The following is a 26,534-nucleotide window of genomic DNA, read 5'->3' on the forward strand; positions in this document are numbered from 1 at the left end:
GCCTGAAATCCCATGTGGCGGATGTGACGGATTGAAGATGTGAACGGCCATTTTCAATCTTCTCAAATTTATACTTGATAGTTATAGTTCAAACCAATATTGAAATTTTTATCAGCTTACATACACTGTACGATCAAAGTACATGTATAAGGTTTTTTTTTTTTTAGCTGACAACATGAACACTATGTTCATTGGACTCTGAATGTTTTTCAGAGTAAATTGGATCCAACATGGTGGACGTGATGCTGAAATTTAGAACAGAATTCCAAATATTCATCTTTATCATCAACTGGTAATTGCTAAGCAGTAGGGCCTACTCTGTTTGCAAGAACCACATACAGTGTAGAACAGTCATATTTTTTTAACACAAATCACTGCACACAAGGGTCCACATATTTTCAAGTTACAATGTATGAATGCAAGAAGCTCCTTGTGGATGTGACAAAATCAGATGTAAACAGACATTTTTTTTTTACCTGCAATTGATGTGCAATTGTGGCATCCTTATTCATTAACCAGCCAAATCATAGTGTTTTCATTAGAGCAACTATGCATTCAAGTTTTTTTTTTTTTTTTTCACAGTTAATGATATCCGATGTGGTGGATGTGACATTTTGTTGTGATCAGAATCCCAAATATATGCAAAATCTTGCTGTAAGTGTTTCCCATAGAATTAAAAGGAAAAGGTAGGCCTACAAGTACTGTGAGTCTTAGTCTTACCGTACTTTAAGTTAGTTTCTGCCTGTGATGAACCTAGAAGTGAAAACCTACATGTAGTATAAGGACCAATCCTATCTATAATAAGGACCAATCCTATCTATAATCCTAATTATAATAGATAAAATGCAGATTATGCGGTCATGGCCCTGTTTTCAGTACATGCATTAGAAATCTATAGTACAGGCAAAAGCTACACTAACGCTCCGATACGTCACCTACCAGGATTCCCCCAAGAAACTTTGTCATGTCAGGTAAAAATCACATTTCTAATTTGCCTTAGTTTGTGAACATGTGAACTCACAGGATAAACTTTCATACTTATTGACAAACTGAAATACAATTGTGTTCTGAAAAAAAAAAAACAAACACATTATCTCCTCCTTTGTAGTATGCCACCCTTCCACCTCTTCTACTTGTATGTCATCACCAATATGAGCCATTGTTTGCTAATGACTGTTCATTTTTTTTTTCATGTTTTTAATAACAAGTCTTATTTCACTTTTTTGGCTTTATGAGGCTGTTTCAGCAGGGGGCACTGGGCATGCAGTATTTACCAAAGGTTGTTTCCTTCTTGGTCATGTCTTTATAGGGTTGTGTGTGCAAATACCAATTATATCTCCCCCCCCCCCCAAAAAAAAAAAAAAAAAATATATATATATATATATATTCAAAGGCATTTAACTAAATTATCACTTCTGTTACCAAAATCTGATTGTTTCATTATTAAAAACCGACAGTATGGACGTTGAACACAAAATTAATCTGATCTGCAATATAAAGGGTTATTGATATGCCACAGTGGTCCAGTTTGCCCATGCACCTGCATTCGTTTTACCTGACTAGCAAAAGAAATGGACCTCCCCCCCCCCCAAAAAAAAAAAAAAAAAAAAAAAAAAATCATTAACATTTTTCAGGAAAAGTAAGGGATTCTGAAGAAAACCACTGGGGGCCTCTATAGCTTCAACCAGATCCTATCCTGTGTTACTACAGAGAAATCTTGGGACATACTTGTATACTTATTGCAGAGATGGGATTAGCCAAGGTTAGGAGATCAGTTTTAACCCACTTTTCCCTACCTGTTGCTATATAGGATAAGAACCTGCACTGTCGGGCAGAAGCTTGGTAGTCTGGTGGATACTTAGCCCCTATGGACTTAGCCTGTCTAGTAACCAAGACCAGTAAATTAGGAGATAGTTGGTTGGAATCTAACCCAAGTTGAATGCCCATGATTTTGTCATGGCGACTACTAAAACACTGCATAACCAGTGTTTATGATATGTTGGAGGCTAATTGTTCGATCAGTTGCAGTAAAATAATTTACAAACCAATTTATTTTTTTCACCCCTCAATCTTAGTTAACCATGCCAATGGTTGTGGATCATTTCACACTGTGTTCAAGTCTTGTTGCAAGGTAGCGCATTAGGGAACTAATGCTGAAAAATGCTATCCATTTGGGAGATACACTCTGTGTCCGTTCACACCCCAAAATGTCACATCCACCATATATTTAATCATTATTAAACATATCAAATACATGGTGCAGCAAAGGTTCAATTAATGTAATTAAATAACATTTACATTCTTTTGCCTTTATGAGATTAATCATCTGGAAAATTGATTAAAATATGTAGAACATCAGCTTTCACAGGTACAGTGACAAGATCATGCTACATCCTCACTGTGAATAAGTATTTCAATGTAAAATTAAGGTGAATATGATGTTAAAGTGGGTGTCTAATATCTAGATATCTTGGTAATGACATACTTTTAAAGATCTAAACATACTTTGTCCCCAAAAAATAAGTTGTCCCTAGATTTTACTTAATATTCATTGAAATGTCCGTTCACATCCGGAAATGTCACATCCACCAGGGCATTTCAAGCATTCTCAAAGTTTTTAAACTTGTTAGTTTCATAGCAATGTCCGTATCAATGGCATTTGTAAGCTTAGTACAGAGTCTAAAATGTCTGAAGATTCACAGTCAATCAGGCCAGTATTTAATGAGATGCACACCAAAATGTGTTTCTGACAAGAAAGGCTGGTGGATGTGACATGTGTGAACGGACACCATGTTATTTGACATAAAAAAGCATTTGAATTTCAAATGCTGGATTGTTTTGGAGGGATGGACACCCAACTGTGTATCATTGATTTATGTAAAAATTTTAGAAATAAGCTAAACCATTAACAAGTTATAGTTATATAAAATTTTGGTGGATGTGACAAAAATGTGAACAGACATTTAAATTTTGTTTTCATATTACTGTCATTTCATCAGATGGAACTGAAGCACAAACAAACTTTCTACAGTTACTCATACAAAGCTATACTTCACTTTTACATTATTTTCCTGAGACTTGCCTTTGTTTTCTTACTTACACAACCCATATAAGCAGATGCTTAAATGTGAACGGACAATGTCACATCCACCAAGAGAATTTTGGGGTGGAAAAAAATAATCAAAAAGGAGTTGAAACTTTTTGACTCTGATATGATTCATTGTGGCCACTCATTCACTACACATAAATATGTTTAGTTAACTCAAAGCCAGATATGTTAAAGAATGGCAAAGTTTGCAAAAAAGGGATGTTGGCCAGGTTGACACCCAGTAGGTCAGATTTGGGCACATCTTGCTTCACTGTGAGCAAATGCTTTGGAGTTACATTTTCGTTATGCTATGGGAGGTAGACCCCATGGGGGTCTAACATATGCATAGCAAAACATTTCATGAATCTGCTCTTATTCTGTGTAGTAGACTGAAAACTGAAAAAAATGAAAAGTGGCGCCTAACCGTGAAACGGGCCATATATATATATATATATATATATATATATATATATATATATATATATATATATATATAAAGAGTACGAGGAGAGAGGATAGAATAGATGACATACAGATAGGCCATTGTGATAGTTGAGGGTACAAACTTGGATGAAAGCAATACATTACCGTATGTCAAAAAAAAAAATAAATACTGCGGGTGCCTCTGCAATGGTAACTTTAGAAATAGCGAATAAATCCAAATACAATTTCAGGGTATGAAACTATATAGCTTATTACCCACATCTTACTGAAAACCCCATTTGATTTGCTTCAGTGGTCAAAGAGAAATGAGGAGTTTTGTTGAGCATGTCAGGAATCCCATCCCTCCAAGTTCTGTCCATTGTGTCACACATTATACAAGTCCAAGAGCATCCAAGTGCTAAATTTGGAAAAATCAGACCATGACATGCTTTAAAAAGATCCACACTTCCCTGTGACCACTTAACCATATTGCATGGGGTTTTCTGCAAAATGTAGCCAAGATGTTTTATTTTAAGACCCTGAAGTAGCATTTAGACAGTTTCATTGTATCGGAAGTTTTCAACGCGAAATCCGATTGTAATTTTTTTGGGGACATACTGTAATGAGATGGTACTATCCCAAAGCAAGCTGAAGAGATAAAAGAGAAAGGGGAGAAAAGAGGTCATGTGGTAAGGGTCACAGTTTGGCAGTTTGATTGAGGAAGCTTTAGGGGGAGGGCGAAAAAAAAAAATCCTCTCATAAACAGAATAAAGGGAAACTCACACTTAATTACAATAGTCCTCTCTACCCCTCTCTCGTCGCCTTGCGTGACATCGCCGTGGCGATACTCATCCCGCCCCGTCGCACACGCCATTAGCCGCGGGAGAGACGAAGTGCTTCCACATCACACTTGTTCTGTCAACTCCCGAAATGGATGCGAGAACATCACCCCTGTGTGTTTCCTTTGTTCATTCATTCTCATCGTTTGTCTCTGTCACAGTTCTTTCCCACCCCCCCCCACCCCCCCCCCCCCGAAAAAAAGTACATGTGATGGGTCTGCACCCATGTCATCAAGAGACACACTTAACGGCAGGCATCAACAGCTCTTTGCTCTTGTTTCTGCTAATGATGCTTGGGGGGGGGGGGGGACAAAAGGTTGAGAAATGGGAGAGACAGGCATTGCAGTACAGCTTGAAGGAAAATAACAATCTTTTATAGAAGTTTTTAAGAATACAGGACAAAGTTTGATTCTTTCATGAAGGATAACCCTGTTACTGTCATCATTAATGATTACTTTTATGATTCTAATTATTATAACCAACATTATTCTAGTTATACATTTCATTATTCAACATTATTAATCTGATGCCAGTATTATTCGCATTGCTATCATCATCATGTTTATTGTTCTTATGATGTCATCCGTTTATGGATCACACCAGTTGAACAACAAACAAAGCAAAACGATAACAAGTGAATGAATGAATAAATGAATGGATGGATGGATGGATAAATGAATTGAATAAGTGGATATGTGAAGGAATGGATCAATGAATGAATGAATGAGTGAATGAATGAATGAATAGATTGGTAAGTGAAAGAATGAATGAGTTTATTCATCTGTTTGAAAACATTTTTGTTACTGTTATTACTGTTATTGTACCCCCACCCACACATAGTTAATACTGGATTATCACTGTTGCCATTGATCACTGGTCATTCATTAATCACCAGCTAAGCTGAATGAGTGAGGGTGTTAATATGAACCCATTTGTTCCACCAGGGCATCTGAGCCACATCCCTCTCCCATGTTCCATTTTTACCACCCATGGGACATATCTTGTCTGGTATACAGCTTACACCTGCCTCAGTAAATATGATTGATTGATTACCAGCTGTTTAAAGGCCTTAAGTATTAGTTTGTCTGAACAAATTGAAAGGGAACTGCACTGCTTTATTAATCATTGATTTTTCAGAAAATTTTATTTAAAATCCCATATATATAATTTGCTTGGCCAGTCAAAAACAAAACTGCATAAACTTGGCAAGACCATGCAGCCCTAAAATACAGGAATCACAAAACTAAATGTATGAAAGTATTGTTCCTCTGTACATTGTCAATAAGATTATTTTATGGAAATCACACACACACACACATGTATACTCATAAAACAAAAAGTTATCAAAAGTGACCCAAAGCGCAGCCACTGTTTTGACATGTGCAAACGTCTTCTGTCAGATCTATTGTAGAATCGGAAAGAAACCTTTAGTGCTTTTCTCCATTTCAACATACTCTTTATTAGTATACTTGCTTCTACATTGTAAGCACTAGTAGGTTATATAGATTCATAATCAAGATACTGACAACTTTGCATTCTGGTTTGTTATTATGTGGTGACCATTTGCAATTCATTGAGGGATCTTAAACATATACAAGTATTGAGGAGCATTTTGCTTTTTGTAATACAACTTTGTTAACAAGGATATGAATATCTTATTTCTTTGTATTCTCACGTAGAATCAGATTGAGAATTGCGAAAACGTTAACCTTGCACATATATCTTTTGGGTCTCCTTTATTGAAAAACATGTTTTGAACAACACATATCATGTTTTTCTTGTGATTACTCAGTATCATTGGCTATTGTTATTTCCAGTTCAATATCTATGATTCCCAAACCGTGATCAACGGTAATAATATTGACCCCCAGTGTCAAAAAATAGCGTCATCACGGATATTTGCCTTTCATCCAGAGATTCAGCATTGATTGTCCATACTGTTATTTATCTCTCCTGGTTTAAGTTCACACGAACCTCGCCAACAGTCAATTAAGTCTGCCACTCCGAAAGAGTTTTAGATTCAGACGATATCAAACAAAGTGATGAGATCATTTGTGAAATCTGTCCACCAACCTTGTTACCGTTTTCCATCTTTTTTTTTTTTTTATGTGTACATATGTAGGGAAAATAAATTGATATTTGGAATCTTCATACAGCATCAGATCATTATGACATTTTGTGAATTTTTGCAAGATAAGAGAACATAATAGGTCTGCTTTTTTTGTCTCTTCAGACAATGGCGGGCAAGAAAGGGCTTGTCCGTGTGAATTGGAGCAGCGTAAGCCTCCCTAGAAAAGAAAAAAAGCTGTGTCGATAATTGCGTTAGTGATCCGCCCTGATTCACATGGGTGGAGGAGTTGAGTTTTATCTTGACAGGCAGGAGGCTAATGACATGTATATCTAATTCGTGGATTTGCCCATACTTATTAGTGGGAAGTGATGTACTTCTGAAACATGCTGTGTCCAAGCCAAGCTTCCTTTATATTTCATTTATTTTTATGGAATTTTTTTGTTGAATTTCTATCTTAGATGCAGTATGAGGCCTTCTGCCAAAAGGCTATGCAGATCGCTTTCGCACAAACTTAAAATTTACATCATATGAATAGTGGTAGATAATTTCAGCAGAATAGTAGATCTGGATAGTGTAAAACTTTTGATCTGAATACAAAATAGTTACTCCCGAAATTTTCAGCTGTGAATGCTACAGCCCACACAGCTTTTGACAGCTGAAAATTTCAGAGGTAAATATTTCGTATTGAGATCAAAAGTTTGACACCAATTTCAGATGAATTTCCAATACAGATGAGCTTCTACTCTAAGAATGGTCGGGGTCTCTTCAGTAAGAGAGTTACATAATTTCAGAATTTCACATTTTGCACCATATAGTTATAATTCAACATAATTTGTACATTTGCTGAGGTGACAATCTCATCAGCTCACCACAAGTCGTCCTGGCATCTGCAAATAAAACTGTCATAAAAATGATAATTTTGGTTGATAACTCGGCAATTCCTGCCCCTATGCCCCCATGCAGTCATCATTTACTTTGTTGTAGCAACACAACATTAAATTGTTTAATGTGAATGATACAATTTTTTTTTTAATTCACATTACAATTTATCAATTCATAGACAGGATTTTGTTCAAAATCCAAAGCACAACTACAAAATGTGAGTTGTAGGAAAATTGAATCAAGCTGTGTTGAATTTTTAAGAATTGATTGAAATTTGGGAGTTTTTGTGACGATTTCAATTCTGAAAGTTGTTTCACCCCTTAGGTAATGGACAGTGAGAGTAGACTGTGAAAGACCACATTATGTGACCCTAAACATTTCAGTTCAATGAATGTAAGACCGTTTTCAATGTACTGTGTACTAGGTGATCATTAACCAATTTTCCCCTAAATCTCGCCTCGATACATGCGGATCCCCTACCCTCCACCCTCACCACCGATTCAAAAAAGACTACTGATTGAGTGATGGTGTTGTCAGATGTTGTCGATGCGGCAATTATCCGTTTGAGGGATGTACCTTCATCTACCTAAAAGCCCAGAATCACTCTGAGTTTCCCAGTAAACAGCTAACAAAAATATTATAAAAATTAAAAAACAATCTGCTCTCTTCGCCCCCCGCCTCGTTTCCATCTTGCGGATGCCCCCGGGGCGTGGCGGAGGTTTATCTTGCATGTTTGTAACACCTTAATGGAGAAGGCCGCATCCACTCGCTGACAAATCGACAACAACGTGTCCGCCAGTGTTGCATTCACCCTACACCGCTGCGGGGCAAGGTGCTGCGCTAATGCGTAATTAAATACCTCTTTAGCGGGAGGCGGCCTTTTGTGTCGCCATTGATATCTTACTCTCCCTGACACGAGTGCTGTAGAAGGTGTAGATGGAAAAGCCTCAGTCTGCACTTTGGAGTCTTGCACAATGTACTCTTGCTCTTTCTTAACCCATTGAATCCCAGAAACCACATTTCTGTCATCTGTTGCAGTAGATTCTACAACTTTCTACTGTTTATTATAATCAGTGTTTCATAAGGTATGCTTTATAACACTTTTCTTTCATTTAAGCCATTGTTGTTTGCACATACACATTATTTGTTTTGGTTGTAGAATTTTTAGAAAGCCTCTTGATCGCTACATTTGAAGTGATTCTTTAAATTGGCAACACATAATAGAAGATTGAAGTTCCTGATTCTTTCTCACATTGGAAAATTGTATACTCAATTTCTTTCTGACTTTGTGCAGACGTAATGAGTTTGAAGAGTCTAATATTTCTCCCAGCCAATATGAGGCATGAGTTGCCAATAAAATGATGACAAAGATAATTTCTGCAGCAAAATTACCCCAGGCCTTCACATGTAAGTGTTTCCTGAAGCAGCATGGTTCTTTGGAGGTTATGCTTTGTTCTATGGACATGTACAATGTTAACATGCAAGTAAAAAAAAACAAAATGCAAAAACACTGCAGTACGATATATCAGATTTATATGTGTGGAACTAAAAAAGATAATGTAGAGTCCGCTTTCTGAATTACAAATGGCAGAAATATGACTTTAAAATTCATCCAAAGAAATGAACTCCCCAGTCTCAGAAGATACATTGAAATTTATATAAGATTTATGGTGCATCATTGTGCACATGGCAGAATGTTGTTAACCCTATGTGCACTCTCACAGCCTAGCGACGATCTTCCATGCACACAATGATATGATGTTCAAGGCACAGATACACAAGTTTGTATGCATTATATGTAATTGTGCATTTTACTGTGTGTAGTCTTGAAAGAGATATGACAGAGCATTCACCATTTATTTGGACTGTACATCAAGTGTATCCATAATGGTAACATCTTACGCACATATATTCAATGTTCTGTTGCATGGCCATGCACTGTACATCAGAAACGGTTAATGTCACACATGTTATTCTGATTCAGTCCATGCATTTTATGAATAGATCAACATTTGCTGTATACATGTCTGTTTTACTTAATTTCTTTGCAATTTAAGTCACTTTTAGTGATGATATATTTTTGTCCTGTTGAAATGTTGGACAATACTGCAATCTAAGAAAGCAGACTACTACTTGTTGCTTGCAATGAAGGGAATATGTTAGGGTAAATGATATATTCAAGCAATCAAATCTGTGATAATCACCTGGCATTTTATGAGATTAATGTGTTTTGTTACCTCAAAGTAACCTGCAGATACAGTCAAACTGTCTATAGCGACCACCTGCTGTATGCAACAACACAATTACCCCCAAGAGAAAAGCCATGTTAAACGACCCTGCCTATAGCAGCCACCTGTCAACAATGGCCACTTTTTTGTCTTCCTAGGGTGGCCGCTATAGACAGGTTTGACTGTACTCTATTGACAATTTCCTAATCAATACACGTAGGCAGTATTTATGAACTGTGAATATGATTCCTTGCATTGTTTTGTTTTTATGCCTCCGCCACGAAGTGGTGCCGGAGGCATTATGTTTTCGGGTTGTCCATCCGTCCTTCCGTCCGTCCGTCCGTCCGTCCGTAATGAATTTTGTGGACAAGGTAACTATCGAAACCTGTTGAGGTATCCTAATGAAACTTGGCATGTATGTGTATTAGGGGGTGAAGTTGTGCCTATCAACTTTTGGGTGCACATGCTCAAGGTCAAAGGTCAAAAGGTCAAGGTCAAATACATAAAATTTCACTATTTCCACCATATCTATTGAATGCCTGAAGATATTTTCTTGAAACTTAGTGTATACATGTATTACCTAATTAAGATTCTCTGGTGAAAGTTTGGGTCATGAGGTCAAAGGTCAAAGGTCAAAAGGTCAAGTAAAAATATTAAAACTTCTTTTTTTTTCTCCGTACCTTGGAAAATTGTTCAAGGTATCTTCATGGAACATAGTATATACATATACTGACTGGAAGTGATTATCTAGAGAATGTAGGGTTCATGGGGTCAAAGGTCAGGGGTCAAAGGTCAAGTGCAAGACTTCAAAATTTTACTATTACCCTCATATTTATGCAATGCCAGCAGGGTTATTTTTTTACACTTGGTGTATGCGTGTGTAACCTAGTAGAAATTCTCTGGAAAGTTTTTTTTTTTCTCTTTTTGCCTCAAAGGTCAAAAGGTCAAAGATCAAGTGAAAGTGCTGAACTAACTTTTTCCTCCATATCTCGGAAGTGGCTCAAGTTACCTTGAAACTTAGTACATATTATGCATGTTCTACCTGAAAGTAATTATCTTATGAATTTTAGGGTCAAGGGCCAGATGAAAATGGTAACAATTTACTATTCAATTCAGAAATTGCACTTTTTCTCCACACCTGTACCTTGAAAATTACTCAATGCCTAAATGTATGAATGGGTCAAAGTCAAGTTAAAGTCCTTAAATCCCTAGATACATGCTCTCCTATTCATCCAATTAAACCTATGTCAAGGAAGGTGAACATTCAACACATTTGTGACAAACTTGTCATTCCAATATTTTGCCAATTTTGTGAAAATGTAATCACACAGTGTCCACATGTACTATCTAGACCTATTGGGAAAATCATGCATTATGGCGGAGGCATACCAGTCGCCAAAGCGACATTTCTAGTTGTTTGATGCAAGCGTCGCTAAACCAACTTCTATTCCAATATTCCTCCACATCTGGCCAAAGTTAAGTCTTGGAGATTGATAGAAATTCTACTTTTGCAACTATATTAACCCTAATCATCCCAATATGTCGAGCTTCAGGGTTTGCAGTGTGGAAATGCTTTTTTGTTTTCTTATTTGACTTGTTTGCTAAAAGATATGGATTCCCATGTTGAATACAAAGTAAAGAATAGGAAATTGGAAATTAGGACCTAATGCTTACCGTGTTTGCATTAAGTACATGTAAATCAGTTTGAGATGGGATGAATCAATGTAGTATACATGTGTGGAACTAATAAAAAGATTGGAATGATTGTAAAATAATTTTGAAATATTAATGAAATAAAAGTTATTTTAGATTATGCCAAAATCATTATCATAATTGAGATTGTTTGAAACAGCAAAATAGTCGTAACAAAATTACATAATTTTTATGTAGTGTTGATAATGAGGATTGAAATAATGATGACAGAATGACTGTGATGACGATGGTCATATTATTCTAATCATCATCATGTCAAGAAATGTAATAATATTGATGAGTAATTGTAACATTTACTGCAGTCATGTTTTGCATCACTGGAAGATTTTCTGTGTAAAATGACAAGTGCAGTTAGTGGTCAGAAAAAAAAAAAGAACCCTTGAGTTGGATTCTAAGTCACCTTATTACTAACTGTACAAGTTATGTACACATGTATCATTAATGAAGTTCACATTAAAAAAGTGTAATTCTGAAGTTCAAAATCATGCTCTGGAATAAGTTTCTCCCTCCCCCCCCCCCCCCACCCACTGTAATGAATGGTGTCATGGTACCATTCCATTAGTGTTTGTATCTAATAAGACAAGAAACAAGAATGTAACTTATCCAAAATCTGAAGAAAAACCCTCCGCAAACTCTGAAGCTAGGGCACCGGACGTGCCTCTACATGCATGCGAGGAAATTAACGGCAGCATATTCAGCTCACTCTTCGCCCCACGGAGGGGGAGACGTAGGGAGGAATGTTGTCAGGGTTAGGAGTGCCGGGGTCGAGAAATCACACCTCGCTGTCTGTAATGAGTAGTGAGCAATTGACGGTGTCGCTCTTAAGCAGGGTTGAAAGTTTGAGTGATGTTCTCCCCCCTAAGAGCGTAAAATTAACCCCAATTTGCCAGGAACCAACTTCCTGCCTACTCCGTCTGCTTGCAGACGCCTCCAGGCGGAACCCTGAGCTCGGGTGCCAAATATGATGCACAGCAGTGAATTTCTTGAGCAAACAAGCAAACAGAAATAAGGCAGAAAATTAGGAGGAGGAGGATGGGGGGGGGGGGTGTGGATGAATGGTTTGAAGAATCTGGTAAAGGTCTGCATAATCAAATTGAGAATGCAAATCTTTTTCAAGAGGAAACTTTGGTCCTGGTGTCGGCGACGCGCATGAAAAGGGAGCAGAAAAATGTAACCAAGCGAACGACGAAAAGTCCTGCGGGCATTATTGACAGTCACGGATCGCATCAGTCCATTTCAGGCCCCGGCCCGCTCTCGCTTTCCGCATCGAGTGCAGTTTTCTTTTCCCTCCCTCCGTTGTTCTTGTTTTTCCCTGTCAGCCAACCTTAATGTGACTTCGCATAGCAGCATTAACGCTGGCATCAGTGGGGGTAAAGATTCGAATTATTTTTTATTGCAAGCAGCGTGTCTCCCTCCCACAACGTCTGAACGACCCCCGTCTCACCAAGTTTGTTTTCCTCATTGGAATGCAAGATGTGAAATCTGGGTCACCACCTCTAACACAGAAGTAGATGCACATATATACTAAAATATACAGATGCCCTTATATTCACCAAAGGTTCTTATATTAAATTGATTCTGTCAAAAGCAGTGGCCATCATTAGCATGTGAAAGACGGAGGGGGAAGATAAGGAAAATGAAAGTGGAATATATAAAAAAAAAAAAAAAGATTGCATGCATTGTAACCAGACCGCATTACAGAACTGTAATTCAACTTTTCTCTGAAGAAATGAAACAGCTCAACTTTTGTTGAAGGGGGGGGGGGGGGGGGGGGGGGTTGGGATGGCAGATATGGCTGGAGTAGTCTGCAGCAGACGTGAAATTGTCATTTTTTTTCTTCTGATGTACATACTGTAGCATTAAGATGAGAAGACAATGAAGACATTCACCTGATAAAAGTTTTCATACCTTTTATCGTATGATATGAATTCCTTTTCATTCTCTCTAGTATGGTTCATTCATTGTAGGTAAAAGTATACCACAGTATGTGATCATTTATCTCAACATTTCAGCAGCACACTTTTCAAATTTACACTCCTGCAGATGTGTACTCATCAGACCCCAGGATATCATGTAGCAATTCATTATGAGTACTTCTTTCTTTTCACAATGATTTTTCTTTGTGAGACACCGGAAGTAAATTCCAAGCTCTCATGTCATTTGTAATATTTTGTCTTATTTTCAAGTATGCTGACCCCTGCCCAAATGATGGGAAGGCGTGGAGACACAAATACGTACTGTAGTTGCAAAAATTTTGTCGTGTCTATAAAGAGGAGTTGCTGTTAAAGCAGTTCCCAATTAATAGAGGAGCAACAAAAAAAAGTAAATAGATATAATTTCGGATTTCACTATTCATCTGACGTTCTTAGAGTTCACTTGTGAGAACATAAAGTGTTTGAAAAGAAAGGAATCATATAGCAAAGGAGTTAAATACTGTATGTGCCATAAATGGGTACAATATTTTGCAAATAAGGACTGATAGATGATTTCGTGAGTGATTGATTATGCAATCCAGAACTCCAGTGACAGAATGGGAAATAATTATCATCCCTTTTCAGGGGACAAATTAGTGATTTTACACCAGTAAGATAACATTCCAGCATGTCTGTATTACAGCAGTCAAAATCTTTGTGAGTTATTAATTTTGTGAACATCAGTCAACTCCAGAAATATTCCACAGTGTACAGTATGTCCCCCCCCCCCCAAAAAAAAAAAAATACAATCAGATTTTTGCATTGATAACACCCAATATGACTGAACTGTCTAAATGCTACTTAAGGGTCTTATAATATAACATATTAGCTCTATTTTGCAGAAAACCCCATTCAATTTGGTTAAGTGTTCACAGAGAAATGTGGATTGTTGTGAAACATGTCATGAGTCTGATTCTTCCAAGTTTAGCACTTGGATGCTCTTGTGTGTGAACACAATAGACACAACTTGGAGGGAAGAGATTCGTGACATGCTCTACAAAGTTCCTCATTTCTCTTTGACCACTGAAGCAAATCGAATGGGGTTTTCTGTAAGATGTGGGCAATGAGTTATAGTTTCGTATCCTGAAATTGTATTCGGATTGATTCACTATTTTTAAAGTTATCATTGCGGAGGGTCCCGTTGTAATTTTTTGGGGACATACGGTATAACACATTTACAGTATATACCACAGTTACAGTATACTTCTCAACCAGCCTCAGTCATGGATGTGAGTGGTGGAAGCTCATCGTGGATTCATAATTGATCTTTTTTTTAATTTTTATTTTTCAGTTTGCACCATTTACAATCTTTGTTGGATGTAATCAGCTCACAGCAATATCTTGTCAGTATATAATATACAGGAAGGTCTACTAAAGAGGAAGTATCTGTGACTTCACAAGTTATTTAGAGTTCACACATAGAGGCCGCAAGACACGGAAGTTTGACCCAAACTTTAACAGTAATACTTTGTGAAGAAATTGACTTTTCCTTGTTTAAACTCTCAATGACTTTACCTTCTACTGTTATGTTGTGAAGAGATGTTATAACTTGTTATCTCTTGCACAGCACAGAAAGGTTAAAATATTAATGAAGCACGTACATGTGGCTGGGAAATCTTTGTGTGTCTGACGAAAGCAAGATTTTCAGTCTTCCAGAAAGCAATTTTTAGCCTATATGCAAACAAATGAGTTTACCTGAAGTTCAAAATAATAATGTATCATCCGAAACCGACAATTTACCTTCATGGTCATAACAGTAATGTTGGAATTTATGCATAAAATGAAGAGTTCCAAAACCACCCTCCTTTTTATCATTGTATCTCTCCTTTAATATCATGTTTTTAATAACTCACATAAAAGTAACTGTGGGCAAAACTGTCCTGGTCTGTACATTCTTTTTTTTTCTAGAAGATGAGGGGATATAGAGTTTCCTTAAGAAGAGAAGTGTGATGAAAGATCCAAATACAGATGAAATTTTATTATTTAAAACCAAAACTTTGATATTCTTGTCGGGCAATTTCATCGATCTGCGGGAGATGTCGGGCGGCATGGGAAATGATAAAATGGTGCTCGTTGTTGCCGCGGCGCCTGTTGTTGCCGCGGCGCCTGTTGCCACGGCGCTCGTCGCTTTGGCGTCTACAGAAGCCATAAGTGAAGAGCGGGTAAGAAAATATGATGGTAGAATTGTTATCTGATACTGTTGCACCTTGTAGATGATACCAATATACACTGCCCGAGGTGGGATTATATTTCCTGGGTTCAAGAGCAGGGCAATAGTCACAAGTGTGATGGAAATACTTGCTAAGAATCCTGCTCTCCTTCTCTTAATTCAAGTGCAAAATTCCAGTCCACAAATATTTCACTGAGAGTTTGTGTGAGTGAAAACATTTGTGGTATGCATTGCTTTGTGGATTTATGAAGCAATTTGATGACTGAATTGAATGAAAGAATGAATGAACAAATGAATGATCCTTGTTTACTTTCTTAATTGCTAGATTGATAGTTACTGAGTGACTGTACTTGATTGATTGATTGCTGGATTTCACTTAATGAATGAAGAAATCTATGAGAAATTAATGCATTGGGGTGAATGAATTAAGAAGTTTGTGATCAGTTGATTAAATGAAGGAATAAGCAAAAGAATTAGCCAGTGACACAGGATTTTGATTGCTTCTCACTGATCTAGTAGCAGACTAAATAACACACCTGATTGATTGATTGATTGATTGATTGGTCAATTCATTATAGGAAAAGCTACCCATAACCCATAGTCTTTGTGATGAATATACATAGGTGGTACTTCAATGATAACTGATTGTGCATCCAAAGTGGCAGCACCCATTGAGGTATGAAAACAGGACGCATTTGTAAAAGGTTACATGGTCTTAACCCGTTGAGGATGGTTTGATTTTACTACAACACGCAATTCTCGCTATCGCCAATGACGTAAAAAGTACCCGGATGTGGCTTTTTCGTCAAGATTTAGTGCACTTGGTAGCAAGGGCACTTCCGGCGCGGAGCATAATTTGCACAACGCTAGCGTGCGCGTATGTGTACCTTACCTATAGCGCCGCGCCGACCACGGATACTAGTACAGTAGGCGGCTGTACCGCCCGAGCCAGCGAGTGGCCAGACCTGTCATACTCGTACACTGTAGTCGAGTCCCCGCCGGCGGCGGCCGGCCTTGCATTAGCATGCACCACTGCATGCAGCGCATAAGCTAACACATACCGGTAACAGCGTACTGCTTGATCATGCGATCGATGTGCACATAACAGATCAGTCATCTCTGCATACGCTGAAAATATGCTGGAAAATATTCACCCACCTGGATATCGTCATAGAATGCCCATCTTTTTTTAATTTGTTCTCTGTCGAAATGTCGCGAACACAATCGGGAACGAACAGTGATCTCGTACTTATCCTGTCTCCGAAGCAACTTATCCCAAGTAAGTACAGTACGTACAGTACGTAGGCACTAGGCCTACTACCTAGTGCTATGCTACTACCACTACTAGTAAGTTGCGCGTGCACATACTGTGCTGTGGAGTCACCCGCAAACTTCACCCACGCGGCCATGTCACGTATCGCATGCCAGTAAGGGTCCTATTTCTGCAGATTTTTTTCATTTATTGTCGTGCGAACAACACATGGCAGCTTCGCAGCAACAACAAGCAATAGTCGTATTAAAAGCAATTTCTTAAGAATGGAAAAATTTCAAATCATATTAAAGCTGTAATTCAAGTCGAGAAAACAGGAAGTACACGTAGAATACGGTCGGTTGTGTGTGTAAATAGCATTAGTCACGTATTACGCGCGTACGAACGGAAGTGATTTTGCTACCGGACTATCCCATAATGCACCGTAAATGACGCTTCAATCAACATCCGGGTACTTTTTACGTCATTGGCGATAGCGAGAATTCCCATAGACACCTGCCCGAGTATACTCGGGAATCGTCCTCAACGGGCTAATCACCATACCATTAGGCTGCTATGCTATTGAACCCCAGTAAAAGCAAGTTTATCTACAAGATGGGGTCGTTAACCATCGCATGAACATGTGGCGAAGTAGTTTTGCAGTGGAAACTAATTGAAGGAGGCAAGGAAACACGAAGTCGATAAAAGTGTCGGTGAACTGCTGGTACCCCTTCTTTACGTGTTTCTCATTCACATGACTTGCCACTCCACAAAAGTGAAAAGGTTGAGTCAACCCTAATATATGATTCTTACCAATTACCGTTGCAGTCTCGGTGGCACGTCTCGACAGTCATTAGTACTCGCAAAAAAAAAAAAAAAAAAAAAAAAAATGTGCGCTTTGCATCACACACCTCCCTCTGATTCAAAATCTGTCATGTATGAATGTTCTCCAGGCCTTTTCTTTTCCCTTAATGCATTTCCATTGATTTTTCTTTCTTTCTTTGTTTCTTTAAATCTCAGTTCCTGATTATTCATAGCATCAAGGGTATCTAGAGCAGAAGCAGGAACACTTTGGCATAAGTCACAAACCAACATTTCAAGATACTACTGTATAACTGTGTTTGTCATAATGGGAGTGCACTGTATAAATATAAAACTTACCTGATAATGTCATCAGTTTCCATTGATCATGTACAAAGAACTGATGCAAATTCAAATTTTGTTATTCCAGGCTAAATGCAAGATAATGATCAGTCAGATATCATAATTGGATTTGTGACTGCGGCATAATTGCATTTGGACTATTATTATAGTGGAATTTGTTAAGTTGTTGGATGATGACACTCATTTGCATATTCATATTGACTTGTCAAGAACTGTGCTTTTGAAATAAGCAAAAGTCCACAATTTCATAACTTTCTCAGTTTTTTTCTGATTTAATTTTCACTGTTAGGCTTAACACATTATACTCTTTCTTTTCAGACTGTACTTTAACTGGTCAAGAATTGCTCTTTGATCGCAGACTACTCAAAATACAAATTGCTCTTAATTTTTGTCTTTTCTGTTCCTTTTTCCTTTCGTACTGTTTTCCAGATAACATGCTCCAGTTGAATGCACACTGGAGTGAGGAGGATTCATGTTGCTACTGTCCAATCACATGTGCTGTATGTGCCGGCACAACTGGATTGACAGCTGGTGATTCTAGAAGGCGCGCTGTGATTGGCTACTCCGTCATGGTTGCTGGTGATTCAAGTTCTGGTCCAGAAGCCAGAAACGTGAGAGGATTTTTTTTGTTGTTGTGTTTGAGGCACATCATTCACATATATTTGCGCCTTCATCTGCGTAATATCATTATTTTGCAGAACATTAATTTCTCAGAAAATAAACTACAGTTCGACCTCGATTATCCGGCCTCCTTTTATCCGGAAATCTCTATTATGCGGACGCGTTCACGCAGTGAAGGACTTTTTTTTTTTTCATCCAAAGATTGAGCAAAAAACAGTGACTTTCATGGATCTATTTCACTAATTTCATAAGATGCGCATGATAGGTTTCTCAATATCTAATGAGGTAAAACATGTATGATTTTCACATAAAGATAAACTTTATTTTTGTGAAGAAGGGACTACAATTTTGCGCAGGCTAGCATAGATTACACCACCGTTGCGGGGTACGCTACCTGCCTACATGTAGCTGCCAGCGCACTGGGACGGCAGCTTGGACGGCAGGTATATACATTAACATTGTGTCTCCCATATCTGGCCAATTCACTTATCCGGATGAGCGCCGGTCCCGACATGGCCGGATAATCGAGGTCGAACTGTAAATACTTAACAATTATTTTTAGGCGTGGTATCTGTCTGCTGTCATACAGTTATAGGGCAGATAAGTCCTGGTGCATGCTGGTGACAAACTCTGGTCAACCCGGCTTGTTACATTGAGCAGGCTTCTCAGTCGCGCACACAGACCTAGACCACTCATTTGTCACATTCGGGGCGCTCTGCCCAACGCATGTGGTACGCAAGCAGACTCCCGAATGCGATATATAAACATCAAAACAATTATTTCATATATACGTTTCAATGTATAATTATGCCTCCGCCACAAAGTGGTGCCGGAGGCATTATGTTTTCAGGTTGTCCGTCCGTCCGTCCACATTCGTTTACGCGATAACTTGAGCAATATTCACTGGAATTTTACCAAACTTGGTCCAAGTATAAAGTATGATGGGGCAATTACTTGACTAGATTTTGGGTGAAATCGGCCAAAGGCCAAAGGTCAAAGGTCTAGGTCAAATCATGAAATTGTATCTTTTTACGCGGTAACTCAAGACTGGATCTAGCAAATTTCACTAAACTTTGTCCAAGGATGATGTATGGTGGGACAATTACTTGATTGATTTTTGAGTTAAATCGGACAGAGGTCAGAGGTCAAAGATCAAGGTCAAATCCTAAGATTTATCTGTTTACGTGATAACTTGAAACTGGATGAAGCAGCTTTCACCAAACTTGGTTCAAGGATGATGTATGATGGGGCAATTAGTTAAGTAGATTTTAGTGACATTGGCAAGAGGTCAAAGGTCAAGGTCAAATGCTAAAAATGTTGCTATTTCCCCCATATCCATGCAATGCCCAAAGGTATTTTTTTGAAACTTAGTGTAGACATGTACTACTGCATAAAGATTCTCCAGAGAGAGTTTCATGTCATAAGGTCAAAGGTCAAAAGGTCAAAGATTAGGTGAAAATGTTACAATTTCACTTTTCTCACAAATGGTTCAATGTATCTTCATGGAACTTGGTACATACGCATGTACTGACTGGCAGGGATTATCTAGGGAATTTAGGGGTCATGGGTCAGTAGTCAGTGGTCAAAGGTCAAAGTCAACTCATCAAAATTTTACTATTTCCCTCATATACTAGTATATGCAATGCTTGCATTATCATTTTTAAAACTTAATATACATGTATTACCTAATGGAGATTCTCTTGGAAATTTCCTGCCAGAAGGTCAAAGGTTAAGGGTCAAGGCCAGGTTTAAAACCAAAAAAAAAAAAAAAATCTATTTTATACTGTAATTACACTCTTTTCAAGATATTCAAGATATTTCTGACAAACCTGTCATTTTGATTTTGCCAGTTATGTGAAACTGTCATCACACATTGTGAAGACATTGTACTATACACCTTTTGGGAGAATCATGCATTATAGCGGAGGCATCAGTCGCCACAGCGACATTTTCTAGTTTACATATGATTCTGATTTTACATAATGTAATAAGCAAACATCCGGTTGTGCTATGTGCAAGTCTAAATTAGACAAAATTTGAATACATAAGTCCCTATATAAATATATTAGGCTTAGGTCTTTTGCGAAAATCTGTTATACAAAAATACTAAACTTTCCTTTCAGACTGTAGGCCAAATATTTTCTTAGCTCAGTGATGATTCTTCTTGTTGTTGTTCTTCTTCAGAGAATTCTTATTTGTCATCAGAGTAAGTCACCCCAACAAGGAACCATAAAATATTTGAATAGTTTTATTGCAAAACAAGTTAACTCCATTCTTGTTGATTTGACATATTTGCAGTTCAAAGAAGCTGCTAAAGAACAAAGAAAATGATATGAAAATATGAGACATTTTGAACATAACTTCAAGAATATTCCTTGTTAAGTAACAAGTGAGGTGTAACTGGAAAGGTTTTATTTTGCAGCATCTGATGATGGTCTTGCCTTAAAATGGTACAGATGGCGTTTAACATGTTTTGCAATCAAGCCCTTCCTTTCGATAAGAGCAGAATCTACAAATCATTCTCTTCTCCAAAGATTGTGAAATATGAAGTATGTGTCGAATTCAACAGGTAGAAATGTTCCTCTCATGGCAGAAATTATCTTCTGGAATTTAGAGAAAACAATGACCAGCCATTCAATTAGTTTGATTTTATCATTGTTTGTGTGTTGTATTTTTATCCAGCTTTAGCAAGTTGTTCGCAGGAAAAGCTTTTAGTTGGTCTAAATGTGGTAATTGTGAAAAATTGATGAAGTCATGCACAGGTGAATATGGGACCACCTGATTTGTTGTTTCAGCCTCTGTTTTCTTTCTTCTTCTACAAGCCATAATTTTCTTCTCAAATGGCCTGCAACTTTTGGCGCCCGTAGATGGCGAATCAAGCGGGTCTTTTGTGCTAATTAGTCGCCAGTCCTGAGGGGCGGTGAGAAGCACTCTTCCATCCTGTCTGTCGGTGTTTGTTTGTCCCACCGCCAGACAAAAGACAGAATGGGGGTAAAAACTGTGGTTGCCGTGTAATTGACAAGATAATGATTGTGGGTAGGCCGGGACTAAAGGGAAAGGTACTATGGTCTGGTGGTTTGGCTGCTTGTGTGTGGGTAGCGAGATGATTAAGACCAACTAAATGATAACAAAATATGAGTATTTGTAAGTGTGCATGTTTGTGTGTGTTTTGTTAGTATGTTGGTACTTACTTGCTTCATACAGACATTTTACTGAAATGGTTTATCTGCCAATAAGTGAATATGATAAAAGTAGCCAAACAGCAAACACAATGGTACTACAAGGTTTGTTTGTTTGGTTTTTGTGTGTGTGTGTGTTTTTTTTTTTTTAATCAAAGTCAGACATTTTTTAAATAATCAATTTATGGAATTTTTAAAGTTCATATGTTTTCCTGTGCAGTCCCATGCATTGGTTTTTGTGTTGTCCTCTTTGCAGACATACCTCCCGGTCAGAAGACTGAGGTGTTGTGATGCTCTCCTCGCCAGCACTGTTGCGGTCAAGGCTTGATGGACACCCACATTTGTTGGGGATGGCGTACCGAAGGGACCAAAGAGTCAAATGGGAGCTAAAACCCTGACGTATATCATGCTTTGGACCAAAACGAAACAGAAATCATGGCACAGGTATTCCATGGACAGTACTTGCTCCTTCTGTAAGTCATTCAAAGGTGATAGTATGCAAAGCCTCTTATATATTTGTGGTGCTGAACGCAGTAGAGATCTATTTGACTAGCAGTCTGAGACATTCCAAGCAGAGATGTCTGCCCGTTTGAGCCTGGGGTGACCATGTATGTGTTCAATAAAAGTTTCTTGAACAAACCATTTGATTCAAAGTACTGGTAGTTAACCACATACATTAACCCGTTGAGGACGAGTCCCGAGTATACTCGGGCAAGCGTCTCTGGGAAATGCGTGTTGTAGCAAAATCAAACTGTCCTCAACGGGTTTATATAGCGCCTATTGTTGGAAGTCACTTGACACTTTTACATTCCAAGTAGTTGGTGGACTATGTAAAAAATGCTCTTGACCTCTGAAGCCATTTAAATACCAAGAGGTACTGCCTATGGATGTGTTTAGTTTTATTTGAGTCACTTTTGTCCCCTTTTCACACCAAATGAAATATTCAGGTGATGAAACACTGTCACAGGTGCCAATGAAATGCAAAACATTGGAATTCATATAATAGGCCATAGCAAAGTTGTAGATGTATTGAATGAACCCTATATAAAATGGTTTTCTAAAGATATCTGCAAAAGATTTGAAAAGTTAGAACCTAATTCAAAAGTGAAGCCCTTGTATCAAAGCAGGCTTTCTTTCTTTTTTTAGTCATAGACTTTCACGCTTGCAATAAGGACTTTTTACATCTTAGGTAGATATTAGATTGCTTGTAATCATATACAAAGAAATCCTTTTTCCATGTACAGAGAAGAAATGGAAAATCAAACAGAAAGAATGATTTTCAAAATAACTCTGTGTCAAAGATTAGAGTTCATCAAACTATATTTCACAGCTCTGTAATCTCTCTCTTTGTGTATTGTGTCTATGCATGTACAGTTGTATGTCTAAACCCAACTACCAATATTGCACTCAAGTTCAAATATCGTAACAAGATGGTAGCTGTGCCATGTTTGAAAATGCTGTTGGTAAGGTATGCGGTGCTAGCTGTCAACTTTGTGAAAAGTAGACACAGGTTTCTTGAGTCTCTGGATTAATAAGAGTAGCAGTCATCATTGACTAATCATATTGATTGGCAGCCTCAGAACAAGAGAAGACATAACACAATACAAAACAAAAACAATCGTCAAATGAAATGAAATGTGTGAACAATTGAACATGATGTAAAAGTTAACAAAGAATTTATACTTTTTGTTAATTTGTGTCCAGATGAAACATTGACAGTGGAGATTACCTGTAATTTGGAGAGGTATATCATATCTCAATTTTGGGGACAGTTTGTCACTAAAGGGATTACTTTGTGGTCCTTTCTGTCAAAACAAACAAACAAACGAACCATGAAATGAATTAGATCATGAGTATAATCTGAAGTTTAGGTAATGAAAATGTATGAAACTGCTTTACTAAAGGTAGAGAAAAAAATAGCATTTGTGGGTTTTTTTGTTCACTTCAGAAAGTGAATATTTACTTGAAATCTATAAAATGTATTCACAAGTAGTTGTCCTTATTTGGAAGGGTAGAAAAATTTATATCTTAAAATTTGAAACACTTTCTTACAGATACATGTACTATACATTGTACACTGTACTGCCTTTGTACCTAGTAGTTTACTTATACATTGTATCTACTTGAATTACATACTATGTTGATATTTGCATAAGAGTACTTAGAGGCCAGGAAACCTAAACCAAAACTATAAGCACTGTATCGTAGTCATGTAATGATACCTTTTCTTTTTTTCTTCTTCTTCTTCTTCTTCTTCTCTCTCTCTTTTTTTTAATGCAGCTCATACGTTATCTTGCCTTTAAGATTTTGCAAAAGTTGCAAATATGCATCATAATTTCTGTCCGTAAATTTATTTGTGCATTATTACAATGGTAAAGCTTGTATCGTATCACAGATTTGGTAGTATAGACACTTTGTTGGTAAGTTCATTGACCTGCTTAAAAGGCATGAGATCTTCAGATATTCAATCTATGATGAGATAGGGGGAAGGAGGGGTGTTGATCTGACACCCACCTCCAAAGACATTCTTACAAGCCCAGTCCCTGAAGCATTAAAACAGATTTGCACAAACCCATGAAGTCCTGTGGGAATTTTGCTGCCTTGTCACCACCAAATTAGCAACTCTGAATTTTGCTTCATATCATATCAAGACTGTAGAAGGATGACATGGATCTGGCTGAAGTCATAAAATCTTCATGAGATCAGAAGAAAAAATGAGAGAGAGAAAGAAAACTGGTTATCTTCTAAAATATGTTACCAATTTAAGGATCAGTCATAAAATCAGCAATTAACCTGTTGAGCATGAACTGATTTTGCTTTATCACACGTTTCCCATAGACACATGCCCAAGTATACTCGGGACTAATCTTCAGTGGGTTAAGAGACTTTTTACAGTACTGCTGTTGAAATGATTAAATCTATATCATTCGAGTGTGACAAAAAAAAAAAAAAAAAAATGGGGTCAGAAGAAAGATATTTAGATGTCTGTATAGTGTATGTACATGTGCCCTATCTCATTGAACACTTAACAAATGATTATGAAAACTTGCAATAAAAAGACATTGCTAAACCACATAAATTTGATTGCTAGGACTTGATGGTTTAAAAGAAGAGTGGTTTTAAAGGAAGCTTTCCACAGTAGCAAATTAAACTAAATATCTGCTTTTATCATGTAACAGGTGGTACATGTTGTAGTCCATTTGCCCTCGATGCACTCCTTGGTGCATGTAAAATAAAATAACGAGCATAATAAAAAAAATGTCTTTAACTAAGATATGCATTGTTGATGCAATGTTCAAATAAAGATTCAACAAAATGAGACAAATGAATCATTGTTGGCTGTGATTTGTCATCCTCTCATTGCAACTTCAAGCTCAGCAGTGTCTAAAGCAGCTTAGCAACGAACACAAGGCTTAAACGGATGGTATAGTTTTGGTTGAGAGGGGGCTTCAGATTTTTAATTACATATTTTTGTGAGATAATGAGAAACTACTTATGAAATATGAAAGAGCATACAATTCTATTTAAAATGAAATCAAAGTTGTTTTTTTTAAATAAAAATCGGTTTTGAAGTGGTTGAGATATCCAAAACAAAAGTGGTCCTAATAAAAAGCGGGACCCACCTTTTTAGTAGGACTGTTATGTTTGTGGATATCTTATCCATTTCAAAACTGATTTTCATTAATAGACTTCGAACTCCTCTTAGAATTGTACACTCTTTCAGATTTCATAAGTGGTTTCTCATCATCTTACAAAAAGTTTACAACTTGAAGCCCCATCTCCACCAAAACTATATCATTCCTTTAAACTGCCCCAAAGCAAGCCCAAATGATTTAAATCTAGCCCGCTCTGGACCAAATATTTGCTCAACAGGAGAGCCACAACTAGTTGCATAGAACTGTCCAATGTAAAACATTACTGACTGCATGGTGTTGTATGCAACTTCTCTCCAAAATTTGGAAGAATATTAAATGTTTGCTTTCCCAAACTAAAAACATGTAATCTTATTATATTGTGCTTTCTATGATGTAAATTTACAATCGACTCTCATAATTTTTTATGAGAATCCATGGGCCCCTGAAATTATGTTTTAACAAGAGGGCATTTTTTTTTCTGTGTTCTTAAGTAAAGTCCAGTGTTCAAATATTTTGGGTATCGACATAAACTTTCTGTTCTAGTGTCCCGTTTGGGTTCAATATCTTATTAAATCTAAATTTTTAAATTTGGCGTTTTGGTGGTTTGAAATAAAGGGAAATATAAAAATCAATAATAACATTTATTTTGAATTTGTGCTGCCCGACCAGCCCGATTTTGGAAGTTTGATGATGTGATAAAATAATATATATATATATAAATATATATATATATATATATATATATATATATATATATATATATATTATTCTGAAGAGTTGTGATTGAAATACAGATAAATGACATTTTTCATATTTCTTTTTTTATGAAGTAATCGTCGAACTTGAAATTTGAATCTTTCCATTGACACTGCTGTCGTGACATGAATAATTTTGAAGACATCAGGATTGTCACCTATTTCGATTATTTTCTTTGTTTTTTTCAGCAGATTAATTCTCTTATATCTCGTCTCATATTGATGAAAAGGGATACAGTGTTCATCTTGTTTGCATTTTTACTTCAGATGTATGATATATGTATTTATATATATTTATATATATATATATATGTATATATATATGTATATATATATATATATATATATATATATATATATATATATATCCGTTTGGTATATATCCGTCGGGAATTATATGTAGTTTGTTGAGGATTGAAAAGTGCTCAATGCTGTATATACACATATACACACATGTCAGTATTTATGGATCTGTTTAGGTTTTTTTGATAAAATATCTAAATTTGCTTTTTATTTTCATATTGTTGCAAATTTTCTTTCATAA

General features: G+C 37.0%; 1 protein-coding gene across 1 annotated transcript in view; it reads left to right on the plus strand.

The window, feature by feature from the left end:
• Positions 1-24,925, plus strand: part of LOC140228042 (uncharacterized) — a 37,407-nt gene extending 12,482 nt beyond the window's left edge. The window contains exons 5-6 of the mRNA XM_072308442.1: positions 18,230-18,411; positions 21,857-24,925. Coding sequence (XP_072164543.1) covers positions 18,230-18,411; positions 21,857-21,928 — 254 coding nt within the window. The 3' untranslated portion in view covers positions 21,929-24,925. The remainder of the gene's footprint in view (positions 1-18,229; positions 18,412-21,856) is intronic.
• Positions 24,926-26,534: the final 1,609 nt, after the last annotated feature.

Source organism: Diadema setosum, chromosome 4 (genome assembly GCF_964275005.1).
Source record: "Diadema setosum chromosome 4, eeDiaSeto1, whole genome shotgun sequence".
Classification (NCBI taxonomy): Eukaryota; Metazoa; Echinodermata; class Echinoidea; order Diadematoida; family Diadematidae; genus Diadema; species Diadema setosum.